This window comes from Lepidochelys kempii, chromosome 22 (genome assembly GCF_965140285.1).
Source record: "Lepidochelys kempii isolate rLepKem1 chromosome 22, rLepKem1.hap1, whole genome shotgun sequence".
In the NCBI taxonomy this organism is placed as follows: Eukaryota; Metazoa; Chordata; order Testudines; family Cheloniidae; genus Lepidochelys; species Lepidochelys kempii.
The window spans coordinates 19,420,346-19,437,493 of NC_136401.1; the positions used below are offsets into that span (position 1 = coordinate 19,420,346).

General features: G+C 51.8%; 1 protein-coding gene across 1 annotated transcript; it reads left to right on the forward strand.

The window, feature by feature from the left end:
• Positions 1-2,275: 2,275 nt before the first annotated feature.
• Positions 2,276-16,929, forward strand: TMPRSS5 (transmembrane serine protease 5). The gene is made up of 13 exons (XM_078849856.1): positions 2,276-2,290; positions 4,305-4,428; positions 5,539-5,646; positions 6,262-6,384; positions 8,060-8,195; positions 9,577-9,690; positions 10,593-10,636; positions 11,756-11,918; positions 12,067-12,245; positions 12,775-12,873; positions 13,183-13,325; positions 15,049-15,201; positions 16,428-16,929. Exons 1-13 carry the CDS (start codon positions 2,276-2,278, stop codon positions 16,434-16,436), a joined length of 1,410 nt encoding a protein of 469 aa, XP_078705982.1. The 3' UTR covers positions 16,437-16,929.
• Positions 16,930-17,148: the final 219 nt, after the last annotated feature.

Below are 17,148 nucleotides of genomic sequence, written 5' to 3' on the forward strand. Positions count from 1 at the left end.
AGTGTCTGCCTGGAGATGGGGCTGGCCATCAAGCAGAAGGGAAAGGACAATTTGAAGGGAAAGGACTCAGTGATGCTACAAGGGAAAACATCCGGCAGCAAAGTGAAGGAGAAACTCTGGCTGTGAGGGATGGAGGAGAGAAGTGGAAGGAGCAGATAGGGTGAGGGGAAACAGGAGATGTGAGAGGTGAGGCAGAGACGGCATGGATGTGCAGGAAGATCAGTGAGGCTGCATGGGGTGAATCCAGAGAGAGCCATTGAAATCAAGGGCTCATAGGTTTAGATGCATGTGGAAATGGAGAGGAAACTCCCCAGTAATTTGCTCCCAGGCTGGGCAATATGGACGCAGCAAGGATGTGACACTGACACCCCCGCAATGTTTGTGTAACTCACTATTGTGGGTGTGTCATGGGTTCCCCTCTGCCCTATCCACAATGGGCAGGAGTCTGCTGCAGGTGCGAGCTTGGGGACTTGGTTCTTTAGCACACTCTGGAGCATGTTCTTGGTGCTAGAGGTCCTGCGATCTGTCCCTAATATTGACCAAGATGATGTCTAGCAATTTACAAATGTTACAATGTCATTTTGGTGAGTGAGCCATGCTGTGGGGCAGAGGGGGTAGGGGAGCATGCTGTGGATAAAAGACTTTCATTCTCTTGGGATATCAACCAGTCACCTTTCACCAGCATGAAATTAACGTGGGAAATCAAAACAGAAACGAAATGGTGGCACCTGCCATTCTGACTTTTATGATAGTTTATTCTTTGCACTCTGCATCCAAAAGGCCAGGGGGACATGCAGGGAGCTGAGGGTTGGGCACACGTTCCTGGAGAATTACCTGGCTCTCTGTTTGTTTTAAGCCTGCAGTGTTACAGACAAATGCACAGGTGCAATGTGAAGGTGGGCTTTAGGGCTGAGTGATGAGTGCTGAGTAACTGTCACCTGGTCAGCAAATAATACACATAATGCCTGTGAAAGTTACCTTTAAATGTCAAAGCCCCCCGGCTCGCAAGGGCTTGGTTTGCTGAGACGTGGAGGGGCTCAGGAGCAATTTGCCGTCAAAGCGCAGCGCCTTGCTGGTTTTCTGATCTGCAGCCCCCACAGCTCTTCCAGCCCTGGGGTTCCCACCCACAGCTCTGTCGACACCCATCAGTCAGCTGAGGTTTCTCAGGCACTGCAGTCCAATAATACAATTCAATCCTGCGGCACCCAGCTCTGCCAGTTCAGCTCAGTCCTGACCTGCATCAATGAAACATACCTTTGCCATTTTCTCTGCACTATACTGCTCCGGGGATGTAAGAATTAATACATTGCTCAGGTGAAGAGAGTAACCACCAGCCCCACTGCACATGAGATCTGCACTAGTGGCCTGACAGTACATGCCTTTTCGTCTGCTCTGGCTTAATTATCCCAACGGACTCTTCCTTTTGTGCTGTAGCCCAAGGTGGGTAAAATGCACCATTCTACGTGCTGTAAATTCAGTCCAGTCTGACTTGCAACCAGGCAGCTTCAGGGACAGGAGTGACTTGCCATGAGCCTCTCCATGCCCTCTTGGCCGTGACACACAGGGATGACACAGGCAGCCAGTGCGCTATCTCTGTCACAGACCCTGTGAAAGTGTATTGGGGGAATGGGGGTCCCAAGGCTCTTACCACAGTACCCCAGCCCTGTCTGTGGACACAGAGACCATGATGGTAGGAAGGAAGATGGTGCAAAGGGAGAGAAAACCCTAGGATCAGCGCAAAGGATCCTGCTGGTAATCACAACCATTTCCATAGCAAATGGCCTCATTCTTTCCCACCTCCTGAGCAAGGCAGGTTCAAGGAAACCCCTTGTCAACCCATTAGATCAGACCCCTTCGGGCTGCAAGGCCCAGGACGGACTGGCTGACTTTGAGGGAAGAAAGAGACAATGGAAATGGCCTTGTAGCATGTGACAGCTGGCCCCCAGGACAGCTATGCACCAGGGCCACACAATATCACGCTCTGCGGCTGCTGTGAAACCTGCCCAAGACACGGCTCCCGATGCGCCGTGTTAACCGTGACAGAACTCCTGGAGTTTCTGCCAGTGACCTGACCGGAGCAGAAATTGCTGGGAGTTGTTGATCCAGAGTTAATACCACCACGTGCCCTTGGTGCTGGTGCCGCAGGACTCAGGAAAGAGGATCCCATCTTCCTAAATGATGGATGAACTGAACCCTACGGGGCTAGGATAGGCTGCAGCTGATCTTGCTCTCTATTTATCACCTCTTGCTCTCTCTATTTATCACCTGGAATAGTATGGCTGCACTGCAGGTAAGTCTTGTCCAAACAGAATCAAAATGAACCAGAGGGCTGAGATCTGAAACATTTCAACAAAGGCTAATATTGCTCTGTCGCTTTCAACCCTCAATCCAGCAGAGTGACAGAGTTTCCCTGTGGGGCGCCCCGAGAGTGGCATGCTTTTTGGGCATGGGGAGGAGGGTGGGATGTTGCTAAGCGACTGCCCCCTTATCTATTACAGGCACCAATTAGCAGACTGTAGGGAGGTGGGCAAACCAGTCTGGCAGCCTCCTGACTTCTCTGGGAAAACAACAGCTCTATTCACTGTGACACCATAGCTGCTGGCTTTGTCTAGCCCATGCGTGTGTGTTTAACGGGAGGCCCGGGTGCCCAGAGAGCAGCCGCTGGCCCCGTGGAGCAGTGATGGTGAATTAGCCGCACGCTCTCACCCCTGAGTGCCGCTGTCATGGTAAGGAGCTTTTACCTCCTGTACGACCATGCACTGTCTGGTGGTGCACAGCCTGGAGCTAAGAGGGCCTGCATGGTATGGAATTGGTGAGCTCTGTGGGTTCCTTTAATGCACTTTTTCTTCCTGAGCCTCCCCCCACCCCCCAAAAAAACACCAGGCTATAAAAACTCCATGGCCCACCTGTGCCACAACAACTGGTTTTCTCCATATCCAGTACATTAAAAGCCAGGGCCGGCATTAGGGGGTCGCAAGCAGGGCAATTGCCCGGGGCCCCATGCCACAGGGAGCCCTGCAAAGCTAACTTGCTTTGGCTTTAGGCCCATGCAGCAGGGTTCAGACTTCAGTCCCTTGCGATGGGGGTTGGGCTTTCTTCCCGGGGCCCCAACGCCAGCTCTGGTTTATTTTGGCAGACCCCCTGAAACCTGCTTGTGGCCCCCCCAGGCTTCCTTGGACACCTGGTTGAGAACCTCTGCGCTAGAGGATCTAATGCGCTCTGAGATTCGCATCCCACCGTTCCAGCGAATGGGAGGGAGGAATTGTGGGTTGGAAACTAGTGAAGAGTCTGTGACTGAAGAAGCAAATGGAAAGCTAAGAAACTGAACGTTGGGCTCGTCAGCAGGCATCAGATGTGTGTCTGTATGTGAGCGCGCTCGCAGGAAGTGCCCCACTCAGATTGCTGGATAAAGTAGCTTGTTTTCTTTCTTAGGTCGTCTTACAGTGCTTTGGCGTGCCCCATAGCACAGCTGGTAGAGGACAGCCTCAGGCTGTCCAGCACGGCAGCCGGTGGAAAACATTTCATGACAACATTTTTTGAGCAAAATGAGCATTTTCATGGAAACTCTTTGTTTTGGTCAAAATCGTTTTTTGAAGAAAACCTAGGATATTTTCAGTGTTGGGGGTAGGGCAGTTGTTTTGTTTCCCCCATTTTCTTCTCCAGGGGGTTAATGTCGTTTCATTTAAAAAAAAAAAAAAAAGAAACTGGAAAAAGTTCGGTGAACATTTTTGAAACGAAATGAAAATGTTTTGTTGCTTTTGAATTTCCCGCCAGAGAGTTCCCCCTGTGTATTGACCGGCTGTATCCAGCCCACACAGGGCTGCCAGGGGAGTGCTCTGTTCTCCCATCCTTCCCCCTAGGACTTGGGATCCCACCCCCCATATCTCAGGCTTCCACTGAGAACAAAGGGAATGCCTGTTCCCAAACTGCTCTGGCTTTATGCCTCCCCTCTGGGCTGAGCTGGGACCGGATCCCGGCTCTTGAGCCAGGGGTTCCATCTTCTCAGTTTAGAACCAAATTGGTGGAGATCCCTCTCTAAGGGGTATTGTGAGGTTTTCATTGACCACTTGGAGACGGCAGGACACTTGGACCCTGGGGCCTGCAGGATAGGGACTTTGCAGTTGGTTTGACAGGGGAATAGGGTGCATTGGCTATTCACCTATCTATCCAAGTAGATTTTCAGATCTGGGCCCAGCACGAGTGACTGGGCCATGAACCACCTCCACCAGTGCATTTTGGGCCATTCCCCTGATTACTTCCCTGTGGCCCCAGATTTGTACAGATCTTTGTTTCTTTCCCTCTAGAGTCTTGGACCAGTTGCCCAGTTCCCCATTGACCTTCATAGCCCTCGGGATGCTGACCAAAGCCAGGGGGCCAAGACAACAGAGCCAAGAGACATGGAAAGGACTCAGACCTCAGCAGGACGTGGTGAGCTATTCACGGGGATGGGGCATTTGGGGCAGCATGTGGCATAAGGGGTTTCTCTGCTATGCCTGGCACCCACAGAACACATAGGATGCAGAGCGGGCCAGGACTGGCATCCCCACAACGCCTGCTTACATCAAGGTGGCTGCATTGACCCTCGCCTAGGAGATAAGCAGTCAGAGACTGAGGGGCCTCACGTGGGAATCCCACACTGACGGGAATCTCGGGCAGCTGTCCGTGCTCACCCCAGAACTGGCGGAAGCTGAGGCTGCTTTCTTTGCCATTCCCGGGGCTGCACTCTCAGTGTCGACAGGCCCTAACCCTCACCTCTACCTTTGGAAAGGAAAATACCCTCCTGAGCCTGAAAAATCAGTCCATTCCTCCCTCACTTCAGCAACCCCGAGTGTCCAGGGCCTAGAGAGCCCTGCATGGAGGGTGCTGCGGTAGCCGTGCGGGTTGTTACCGTCACCTGCCCCCTCCCCACATCTCCTGGAGAAGGTCACTGGGAATTGCCCCTTGTCGGAGGTGTCCAACCAGCCAGTCTACTCTGCATCGCTAAATGCAGCCAAGTGGGACAGGCTCTCTAGTGTGCCGATCTGAAGATCACATGCTTTTCACAAGCGTTTGCACAGTGCAGCACCATGTCCCCGCCTCTTGTGCTCATGTAAATGACTCAGAGCCTCCCTTGTGAGCTATAGATGCTGCAGATGTTGCCTCTCTGGAGACGCAGCCAGCTATTAGTAAGTAGGTAGGTTGCCTGGTCCCACTAGCCTGGCTTCTTTAATTGAAAGGATCCTGCTTCTTCTGTGCCTTTGACTGTGTTTTCTGGCCAGATGGAAGATGTACAGGGGAAGGATCCCTTCTTAGTTCTTGTGTTTTCACCCTGGGGAGTCTTGTTAGGGACTGAGACCCGCTGCCCCATCCTGGGCACCAACCTTGGCGCATGGTGGACCACTGGGCTTATCCTCATAAGAAGAGAGGAGAGTTTGTGGTGAGCTAGGGAGTTTACAAGGGTCTAGATAGGGCCCCAGATTGTGCCACAGATGAGAAGACAATGAGACCCAGAACTTGTTCAGTATCCATCCTCCCTCCCCCTCTCTCTGTTTTTTAAAGATTCTTCCAACACGTCCCTGGAAAACCTCTGCCCCATCAAGAGATGCCTCCTGCTGCTTGGGGCCATCGGGCTGCTGGCAGGGGCAGCCATTGGGATGTGGCTTCTAGGTCTGTATCTCCTGGGGAATTCCTCACCTCTCTCAAAACCGCCCTTAGACCAGTGGCCAAAATGGAGAGCAGGGCTTTGGGGATATGCAAGTGATGAGCAAATTGTCACCAGGGTCCCAGGACCACAGACACTAGGCATGGGACAGCCCAGCTGCAAAGCCCAGGAAGCGAGAGTACAGGGGGCTGCGTGGAGCTGCAGGCACTGGAATGGGTTCTAGTCCTGGTCTGCCATGACCAGCTGCGTGACCCTGGGCAAGTTCCTTCCCCTCGCTGAGCCTGTTGTCCCTCCCACCCTGTGTCTGTCTTGTCTGCTTCAATGTAAGCTCTTCGGGGCAGGGACCGTCTCTCACTGTGCGTTTGTACAGCACCTTGCACAGTGGGGGTCCGAGCTTAGTTGGGCCTCCATGTGCTACTGTAGTGCAAATAATAGATCAGCCTCAGAATAGCTGAAATCAACTGGAATCTCTCTGTTGACTTCAGCAGGCTTTGGATCAAGCCCTAAGGGTATATCTAACCCCCTCGGGGCCAGTGCAGGGTTGTTCCCCACAACGTGTGCTCTGGGGTCTTGTCTAGTCTGTTCAATCACATCTCAATCCTCTGCGCTTTCTCCTGAAGTGAAATTCCTGACAGCGCCCCTGTCGGACCAGGATTCCAGCCCCCTGCAGGACACAGAGTCAATCCCGATCTGCAGAGACGCCGGGGAAGACGAGCCCATTGTCACCACGGCTCCCAGGAGAGGTTTGAGATCTTTACTCCCCATACCCCTTCTCTCCTTGCTGCCAGGATCCCTGTGGAGAGGATGTGTCACTTAGTGCCTTCAGCGGGACCTTTCACTCACAGTGATCTGTGGAAACCCCCTGGAATCCAGCCTGTCCGACCTAAGGACAAGGAGATTTCCCTTCCTCAAGATCAAAAGCAAAGCAAAGACTGAGGCTGTCTCTATGCCTTTGCCTGCCCCTTTCTCGTTGTCACGACCGGCCAGAAAGTTCCCCCACATTCTGTTTTTCTCTTTGAGTTTTGCAGTAAAAAGCCAGGCAAAGCCAGGCCTCGGCCTCCCTCTTCGCTCCCTGGAGGATGTTCGCAATCTCTGGGGCTGCGGCATCACATTAGCAACCTGACAGCTGAGCCCAGTGGTTAAAGGGGAGCGAAGCAGGAGGTGGAGGAGCGGGGGGACGGGAGGGGGGACGTGCTGCTTACCCAAGCCAGGGAGAAGAGCTGGAACACTCTCTCTGTTCTGAGCAGAGGAGCAGGGAGCTGGACCCCTCCTTACTGACCCCCTGATTCTGACCCCCCCCCTAAAGTGGGGGCTGAGCAGATTGTGAGCTGTGGTTCCAACGATGGTGTGAATGACTTTCCCTCGCCTCCTGCTGTCTAGGGCTCAGCGTTAGCCCTCCTCACCCGTCTCCTGAGGTTGCCACAGATCAGTGTGTCTGGGCCCCGTTCGGCTGGGGGTTTCCCCTCTTTCCGCACAGGTTGTTCGGTACGGGTGCATCAGTGCTCCAAACATGTCCCCCTTCCTGTTCTCCACTGGTCCCCCTTTTCCAACCCTCACACCCAAGAGGTAACCTCTGCCCCTGTTTTAATCCCACCTGAAACTAGCCCTTGGAATGGGGTGTGTCACAAAGTCACCAGTTTACAGCAATGGAGTTTTAATCAAGTCCCTGAGATAAAAAGAAAAGGAGGACTTGTGGCACCTTAGAGACTAACCAATTTATTTGAGCATAAGCTTTCGTGAGCTACAGCTCACTTTCTCAAATAAATTGGTTAGTCTCTAAGGTGCCACAAGTCCTCCTTTTCTTTTTGCGAATACAGATTAACACGGCTGCTACTCTGATCCCTGAGATACTAATTGCAGGTTGAATGCAGGAGACTGTGGTTCATTGGACTGAGTGTAGGACAGGCAGTGGATTCTATGCTTGCCTCCAGCACAATCGCTCTGTGACACCAAGCTCGGCCTGCCTCTACAATGGGGATAGTGTTAATGGTGCTATTTAAAGTGCTTGGAGATCTCTAAGTGGAAAGTGCTATGTAAGTAGCAAGTATCTCGGATTCAGCCTCTAACTAATTTTGCAGCTGTTATTTCACTCAAACACGCTCTGCTCAGCTTTTGCCTTTAAACCCAAAGTTCCCAAAGTTCTTTGTTTTTGTGACACTGGAGTGATGATGAAGCAAAGGGGAAGCTTGTTAGCCCCCTCTGCATACCACTACCCAGAATGCTTTGCCAGTACCCAGCAGTGCCACCCCCTGAGCCCGGGGAACACACAGAAAGGTCCAGGGGTGGTTTGCAATAGCCAGACTTGGGGATGGTTTTGTCCCTCGTTAGTCACTGGGACTTTACTGTGTTTGGCTTGGGCCTTTGCAAAGAGCTGGTCGCAGAGAAGCTTGCAGGATGTTTTTAATCAAATGGTTTTAGTATCTTTCAGAATAAACACGGGAAACTTCTTGTTGGAAGTGCAGGTGGAAGGCAGGCCCGGCTGGCTCCTGGCATGTCACGAGCGGTGGAATCTCTCCCTGGGGACTCTGATCTGTAGGCAGCTGGGATATCTCCAGTAAGTGATGCTCCTCTCAGCATAGACACAGTCGGCCAGTCTCAGGTACAAGTCTTTGATTTGCCATTTTTATGAAGATATTGCAGGAAGTAATGTGATCAGAGCACAGGGCTGGGAGCCAGGGACCGTAGAGTTACTGATATTTATTTGCATTACACTGGGGCCTAGATTCAACTGAGAATGGTGTCCCATTGTGCTAGTCCCATTTCTCACCCTTTTTCTATTTTGCCACTGGAAAAGGGAGGAAACCCCTCAAATCAAACCATTTGGGGATTGGAATTTTCACTGCAAATTATAAATTTTTTCACCGGATATTATTTTTTAAATGAAAAAAATTTCTGTGGGGAAAAAAACAATCTGCATTTTTTGACCCATGCTAGATGTACTGTAGCTTGGGTTTATTTCCCGAGACTTTTATAGCAGCTTCCCAAGCTTACAGAATCATGGACTGTGGAATTATCTTTCCATCGGCTTCCCTGGAAATTGGGGTAAGCCCTTATATCATTGCTGTCTATAGAGTCACTCCCAGATATAATGTTACTGTTCTCCTATCCACTGCTGTTCTGTGGCTGTGCATTTCTGCTGAACATCCCCATAGAGATGAGGAGGATGGTTTTCTGGCATAAATGAGAAACAGGACTCCTGGGTTTTAATTCTACCTCCTCTACTCCCTTGTGACCTCTTTTCTCTGTGCCTCATTTCCCCCATCTTTCAAACAAGGATCATAATATTCACCCATTTCCCAAGTGAGGATGAACTCGTTCATGTTTGGAGCGTGTTTTGAGATCCTCACTTGGAAGGCGTTAGCAAAGGACACAGTATTATTACTGTCTCCTGTTGTACTCATATGCAGTCTACGTTGCAAGGCTAGCGAAGTGATGGTAGCATCTGAAAATATACTTTAGTGATCCAAGCAAACCTATTTCCTGATTTTGGGGTTAGAATGTAAAGTAAGGGCCGGGGTATATGTTCATTTGCAATATTATTATTTAGCCACTAGATGTCCCTGTGTGCTGTGCAGTTTCAGACAGGGGCCTTGCCCCTGGTAAATGAGAGAGACAAAACTGGAACTCAAGTTGCAAGCGTGGAAGCCTGTTTTTTTGTGTCTGTATTTGGTAGCCCTCCTCTTTAAGCACTGTGATTCAATGAAACATGGCAGGGTAAAGGTTTCGTCCTCCCAGTGTGTGATGGTTATTATATTTAGCCCTTTCATCTCTGTGTGAGCAGTGGCCAGAATTAGCATGTATAAACTAGAGTACAATGGTTCTGTGCAGAAGAGAGGAAGAAAGTGACCATAACAACACTGTCACGTCAGAGGCACAGGTGAGCTCTCTGATCTCTCTCTGTGTTTAGGTGATGACATTTGCTGTTGCTTCTGCAGACTCGCCCATCACAAAGGAGTGAACCTGACAGATGTCAAGGTGAATGATACGCAAGAGTTTGTTCAGATTGTGCTCAACCAGAAGAACAGCATTGAAGACATGTGGCAGGTCAGGTGGGTGATGGAGCTGGGGAGAGCAGGAATGGCATTGGGGGAACTGAACAGAAGGTCCTTTCATGGCTGTATTGTCTGAGAAAAAGTTTCCATGTTTCTGGAGGTGACTGCCAGGCTCTGCACAGCTGGCATTGACTCAGATCAGCGAATATGGAGGGAGGGAGAAAATCTGAACTGGCAACTAAATGACGCCAAATGGGAAGGCAAATAGCACAGTGACTGCACTGGCAGGAGCCACAGCTGCAGGGAGGGTCACAGCGTTGGGTGCTTTGGTCATGCCGCTGAAATAGGACTTAAGCCAGCTTGATGCTTACACAGCGGGGATGTCTGTGCTGCACTCAGCAGGTGTGGGCATATCTGAGCTCGCTTTGTTCTCGCTAGGGCGAGTACCCAGAGCAGCAAAGCTTTGGCAGCGCGGACTTCAGCACAGACTAGCTACCAGAATAACGACCCTGGGTCGCAGACGGGCTTGCACAGTCTGTGCCTCGTGGCTAATGCTCCCTGAGCTAGTCACACGTCTACACATGCTGAAATCGCACCTCTGATTGCAGAGCAGAGATATCCTCAGTGCCAACAGGGTAGCTGACGTGCAGACCTTTAGACAGGCCCGCTAGCCCTCTTAGAACAACTCTGCTTTGTTGCTGCAGCACCACAGCCCCTGTCGTTGCGCATGTGAGCTTTCTGCCATGCACCAGCTCGCGTTTGCAAAGTGCTGTGAAGGTGAAAAGCCTTCCATGGGCATGATGATTATTCCTATCAGAATCCACTTTCTGGGCATCCTGGGTGAATCTGGCTGGTCGCCATTCCTAGGCGGGCCACCCCGTGATGGGCCAGCTCTGTGTTTCATGGCTGCAGATTTCTGGGAGAACTTTATTTCGAACCCTGATTTTATTCTTGTGCAGGAGCAGCTGTGCTTCAGGGCGAATTGTGGCTCTGAAATGCTCCGGTAAGTGCTTTAGCCCCGTCCCCACATTGCACTGAAGTCTCTTGCATTCCTTGTGCTATTATAGACCCTCTGTTAATTAGCAAAAGCCCCAGGTCAGCCAGACACTGAGTGCCCTGGTGTTGGTTTGCAAAGCCTGTGTCATTCCTCACAGAGTGGTTTTCACCAATCCAGCAGCCTCAGTGTTGGGTGGCAGTAACAAGCCAGCATAAACCAGCTTGTCTGGATGGGAGGAAGATTTAGCTTCCCAGCAGGCTGAGCAGCAAGAAAAGGAAAAAGGATGGCTATGAAGCCCCTGGAGCAGCCCCTTTGTCTGTGTGATTTCATAGCTGGGGTCTGCCTGAAGCGGCTGCAGCAACGTGACCATCAGCTCCCAAATCCCTCCTGTCCATATGGCGTAGCTATTGTGCCATTAACAGCACGTGCCATCAACACCCCCAGTATCTAAAATCCTAACCGTCTCAGCAGCCCCTGCTGTCAGAGAAGGAAGCTGCGGCCCTGAACTCTCTCCCTGAGGCCCAGGGCTATTGCCGGGCAAGAGGCAAGCCCAGAGAAGGCCCAGGTGGAGAGGTGGGACTCCTGTGTTCCCCGCTGTTCTCTCTTGCTCCCTCTCCACTCTGGCTTAGTGATGCTGGCTGGGGGACATTTCGTACACGGAGGAGATTGGTTTAGGTCACTGGGTGGGAAGGCTGAAACTAGCTTGGAGCACACAGAAGGGATTAGAGTGGGTTTCTCTGGGTTATTTCACATGGGGAACAGCACAGGTGGCAAAAGAAAGGGAGAAAGCTGGGGCCACCCTGAATCCCTGACATCCTGTGGGGGGTAAGCCAGGGACATCGGTGGGGCACAGCCAGGAAGCAGGAGCATGCCTGGGGAATAACTCCTGTCAGCTGTTCCCCTCTCTGCTGCCTTGCTTTCCCTTTCTTGTCTCCCATTTCCTGACTCTTTGTTCTCCTGCTCTTCTCACCCAGCCTTGGTGTTCAAAGACCTTACCTCTCTCCCTTCGGCCCCAAGGCAAAGCTCTGCTCAGCAGTTTCTTGGACACCCTTTGCTGCCCATCCCTCCCCCACTCCTAGTTGAGGTGTTTGGGGGCACCAGGTTAATGTTTCTCCCCCTTTTCAGAGTGTGGCATGCACTCCAGGGCGGCCCGGATCGTGGGCGGAAGCGACGCCCCGTTGGGACGCTGGCCGTGGCAGGTCAGCCTATACCTCAACTCCAAACACGTCTGTGGAGGCTCCGTGGTGGCGCGTGACTGGATCGTCACGGCCGCTCACTGCGTGCACAAGTAAGTCTGGGAATGTCAGAGCTGGAGGCCTCAGAGGGCAGCCTAGCGCAGAGCACGGCTGTTCCCTCAGCCGGGGAAGGAGTGGGGAATTGGCCGCCCCAGCAATACTTCAGCCCCAGAGGAACAGGTGGGCCATGTCTTTGCTCAGTTACAGGCAGCCTCAGGTCTCCAGCTGGCTGGTCTTTGCTGGGATGATCGCTCATGTGTCAGTCCAACAGCAGGCTGGGGCGGCGGTGGAGAAAATCATCTACCACCCCCGCTATGACGACAGGAGTCACGACTATGACATCGCACTGATGAAACTCACAACGCCCTTGAACTTCTCCGGTGAGACCCTTTTCTTCAGCCATCTTCCCCTTGGAGGGGGTGGGGATCCCCACAGGGCAGCCCCATGGCTTCCATTCACAAGGGAGCCACCCACCAATGGTCTGATTCCTACGCTGGTGGCCTGTGTCGATCATAGGGGCAGTGCCAGAACGAGGGTTGGTCCAGCTGTGGGCAGCAGAGAGAAAGCTTTCCCCAGGCAAGCCCCGGGGCCTCTGGTGATGGCACATGGGACAGAACGCTCGCAAGACCTTGTCTCCCAAGGATACAGTGAATAAAGTGGGCAGATTTTCTAAAGAGCTGGGATTTGGCTGTAAAGGTCACAGTGGGAGCCGAGCTCTTTGGAGAATCCGGCCCCTGGAGCCAGAGGGAGCAGAGCTGCAAGGGTGTTTCGCTTGCACTTCTCAGGACTAGATCACCCCTGCTCACTCCAGGCTGGCTGCTCCTGGGAGCCACTCTCCATTTGTTTGTGCTGTGTGCTGTGAGGGGCATCCCAAGCTGGTGGTGCTCTCACACATGGCTCTCTCCCCAGATGCCATCCGTGCAGTGTGTTTACCGCTGTACCGTCAGGATTTCCCCCGCGGCACCCACTGCTGGATCTCCGGCTGGGGCTACACCAGACCTGAACACGGTGAGCAGCTCCAGGAGGCATGGAGAGCTTTCTTGTAGCTCCCTTTTGAAACGAAGACGACCGAAGGCAGCATCTCACCGAGGGGATGTTTGAGTCCAGAGGAGAGTGTTGAATTCTGATCTCCAAACCTCCTGCAGTCCTCAGTCCCAACCCGCAGCCCAACCCCCTCCTCCTCCCAACACCCAGAGCCCTGGAGATGAAGTGTCTGTAATGCTCCATGTCCCACTGTGCCTTGAGTGCAAACACCAGCATCTAGCCACCAGGGCCGCAGGTTAAACTATCTCTCTCATTTGTTTTCCTCAAATCCAGTTCATATTGCTGAGATGCTGAAGGAAGCTATTGTTCCCTTAATCAGCACCAAGAAATGCAACAGCTCCTGCATGTACTCTGGTGAGCTCACCCCCAGGATGCTGTGTGCGGGCTACCTGGACGGGAAAGTAGATGCCTGCCAGGTGAGAGCAGGGAGAAAACAACCCCTGTTATTAATAGGCTGTGGGGGATCGGGTCCTTTCCTCCACTGAGGAACAGTGTGATGCTGCTTACCATGGGCTGGATCCCACATGGTGTCTATCACGTACATGAAAATGAGGAAGAGGGTGGGAAACGTGGCTTCCCATCTAAATGAAGAGGGGTCCCCCCTCTAGCCCCTTACTGAAGAGGGCATGGCAGGAGCATGCTCAGGCCCCGTGCGGCACAAGGAGGGCATGGCAGGGCGGGGGCGTGTGAAGGGTGAGGTGGGACGGGTTTTAGGGGCAGCGCAGGGGCACATTGGGGGTGTGCTGGTACCCTGTGTAGAACTAGTGAGAGGCTGTGGGTGTCAGGGTGGGGGCATGATGGGGTTTGATCAGGCCCTCCGTCGAACCAGGGAGGGTGTGTCAGAGGTGGGAAGGGGGTATGGCAGGGGTGTGCGTGGAGCTAATGCACAGGCCCCCTTCCTCCTGGGGAATAGCGGGTCACTAGAATATAGACGTTCAGGCACCGCCATGGTTTAGGTTAATGCTCCTTTATACAGAGAGGGCAGCTGCCAGCCGCCCCCTGCACCAGGGTACCAAGCTGCAGCAACTTTTCCTCTTTTGCTTGGAAGTTATAAATCCCACCTCCTTAGCAGCTACCCTTAGCGAAGAACAATGCAGGATCAATTCACACCCCACACCCTCCATCCTCCACTTACAGTTCTTTGGCTTTAGGACAGATAGCCACAGCCGCACATCCTGTAGTCAGAAGCAAACGTTGCTTAAGATGGGCTACTGCATTATTGTTGATTACAGGCATTTAGCCCCGTCTTCTGCACTGCCACTAGTCCCAGCTGGAGACAGGCACTGAATGGGCAGATCGTTGGTGTGAAGCTATACAGCAGCTCCTTAGGGGGAGCTAGGCCCAGAGTCACAAATGGATTGAGGCGCCTAACTCCCGTGGATTTGGAGAGGAGTTAGGTATCTAACTCCATTTGTTCACCTGGGCCTTCGAGAGCAGCATCTTTGGTCCATTAGTTAGGGATCTATCAGGCCAGGAAAAATCACATACAACAAAGGTAGCCTCAGGCTGTTGGGTTTCATTCCTGTGCTGTGTTACTGCATCCCTGGGCATCAATGAAGCAGTGCAGAGGAAGAACCCTCCATGGGGCCCAGTACCCTTCTGCAAGCTGTCTGCAAATCCCAGCTTCTGCTCCTTGAGCACCTTCTAGCAGCATCTTCCCCCAGGGATGAAGGGGCCCCACACAGCATGGTTCAGTTCTCTTCCTGCTGCAACACGGCTGCCTAAACAGGAGGGAGGAAGAGCATCGTGGAAAGTCCTGTACAGTATTTTGGCCCAGATTCACAAAGGTATTTTGCTGTTTAACTCCCATTTATTTAAACGCCTTTGAAGATCTGGCGCTGTGTCGCCAGGATGCATAGATTGAAAATGGCCAGTAAAGTGCTTTGAGATCCTCTGACTGAGGGAAAGGGAGAGAGGAAAATCATGAGAACTAAAATGATACAACAGAGCTGGGGTTTAGCCGTCTTCATGCCAAGGGGACGTACTAGCAGCAGGCAACTCAGCTCTGCCCCTTCCTGCATTTCAGCCTCTCGCAAAGCTGACAGGGCCCACAGGGCAGGAGCAGCCCTATGGTGCATAATCCCACCTGCTAGCTTAACAGAAGCACTGCCCCACCGTGACACTTGCTCTGTCTTGCAGGGAGACAGCGGGGGTCCGCTGGTTTGCCAAGATGAACTCACCTGGCGCTTAGTGGGCATCGTGAGCTGGGGCACAGGGTGTGCTGAACCCAACTACCCTGGGGTTTACACCAAGGTGGCTGAATTCCTGGACTGGATTTATCATATCATCGAGGTAATGGGAGCAAATGGACAAAGGCCTGGGTAGACCTCCAAGGAGATGCGAGAACAGAGCAGGGTGTTGGTTCATCAGTTTTGTCATCCTGGCGACCACACAACACTTAAGAACCTGCCTCTTTGGTCAACACTGCCCAATGGGAAAATTCCTTCCTGAACCCTGTAACAACCTTGCTCTGCAGGAGACATTTATAGGGGGGTGGGAATGGAGGTGGGTTTTAAAATACCCCTGCCATTATAGATTAAGTGCATCTCCCGGGAGAAAGTCAACAGCTCTGTCCTCTGGAGCAAGAGCCTTCCAGAGGAAGGAAATCAGAAACACAAGCTGGCTTCCTCTCCTTTGGATAGCAGAGAGCTGAGAGGCCCAGAGACAGGGCAATCAGCAGCACATGCCCCTAAATACAGAGGGACGTAAAAATACTCCAAAAGGCCAATAGGGCCCTGCTCCCTGTGGGAAACATAGGTGAGACATCTGGGATCTTGCAGGCACAAACACCACCAGTGAATCCAGACACCACAGCCTGAGCACATCGGTGCTCCTCCAACCAGCTTGGGGTCTTCAGATCTCAGCCTGCCTCCCCCCCCCAGAAAGAGCAAAGGCAGGGGAAGGAGAGTCTTGTCTCTTCTCCAGAGCTGTCAAAAGCAACAAATGCAGAGAGGAACAAGGAACAGAAGCTACAGGGGACATTAGATTAAAGGGGAGACTCTGAGCTTAAAAAAGATGCCTACAGCCCCCACTGAGTTTCCTCACATCAATTGTAACTGACAGCAGGGCCTTGTGAAAGTTATTCTCTCACTCAGCAGCTCATTGCTGGAAGTTTGTTTACTGTATAGGAGGAGAGGCAGAACAAGTTGGTTTCTTTTTTCCATGGTCTGTTTCTAGTCAATATCACGACTGTGCAGCAACACCCTGCAGTGTGTGAATGCAAGACAGGACAGGGGGAGATTTTTTGTTTTTAAAAGAAAATTGCCACAAAAAGAGCTCATTTCTCTGATTTTGAATGAAAATATTTCTATTGATCTCAGGATACATGGAGCTTCAGAGATGACTATCAACCTCCATTTACACTCTTTACCCAAACCCCGCCCACCCCCAACCAACCTTATGTAACAGGATTTTATTCTTGCTTCCAAATTAGCAACAATATTGACCCTTGTGATTTCAGAGAATCTCCCATCCCAGAACATGGAACTGATACAGCTTTTTGTCTGTTCTTTAAACAGAGCCACTAGGAGCAAAGCAAGGGATAGGCTTAAGGAGCAGAGCCATCCCCAGGGTGACATGCCAAACAAAGAAAAGTCCAGAACAAGTTATCCCCACTATGGAGCTTTGTCCCCGTTAATATGTAGTTACAATGGATCAGCATCAACTGAAAAGATGGAGGGAGCTGTAAAACCTACCTGTTGCCAAGGCCTGTAAGGAGGCATCTTCAGCAGCCTGGGTGTGTTCTCTGGTGTAGAATGAGGGGCAGTGTCCCTGCTTTTGCCTGTTGCAGCTAATCCATATTAAACAATTAATGTTTGGACAAAGGCTGCTACAGTCCTCCTGCTCTAGTGCAATGGTTTAGCCCCATGCTTGGGCTGTGTATAATGGGGTTCTAATCTCCCCTTGGCCTGCGTTAAGAAGGACTATGGACAGATATCAAATATAATCTTGCTGTCTGTGCCCTGAGCTATGTAGTGCTTCATGTCTCTTGCCTGTGGAAGTTGTTCCACCTTAATTAAATGCTGTTTAGGTGAGCACCTTCTTCAGACCCCTTCAATAGCCCAATGGTTAGCCTATCGGCTTGGCCTGTGAGAGATATAGGTTCAAATCTACCCTGGTGCCTTTATACTCAACGTTCTGGAATAGCGGTGGGCTTACTCTCCTCTTGCCTGTTGAAGCTGTTTCACTTTAGTTAAATGGGCTGTCTTTGTCCTTTGCCCGCTGACGGCCAGCTGCTGG

Excerpts from the sequence above, each read along its gene's own strand:
- TMPRSS5 (XM_078849856.1), top strand. Across the intron at positions 8,196-9,576 it reads AGGCAGCTGGGATATCTCCA|ACTCGCCCATCACAAAGGAG; the intron begins GTAAGTGATGCT and ends TTGCTTCTGCAG. Across the intron at positions 9,691-10,592 it reads GAAGACATGTGGCAGGTCAG|GAGCAGCTGTGCTTCAGGGC; the intron begins GTGGGTGATGGA and ends ATTCTTGTGCAG.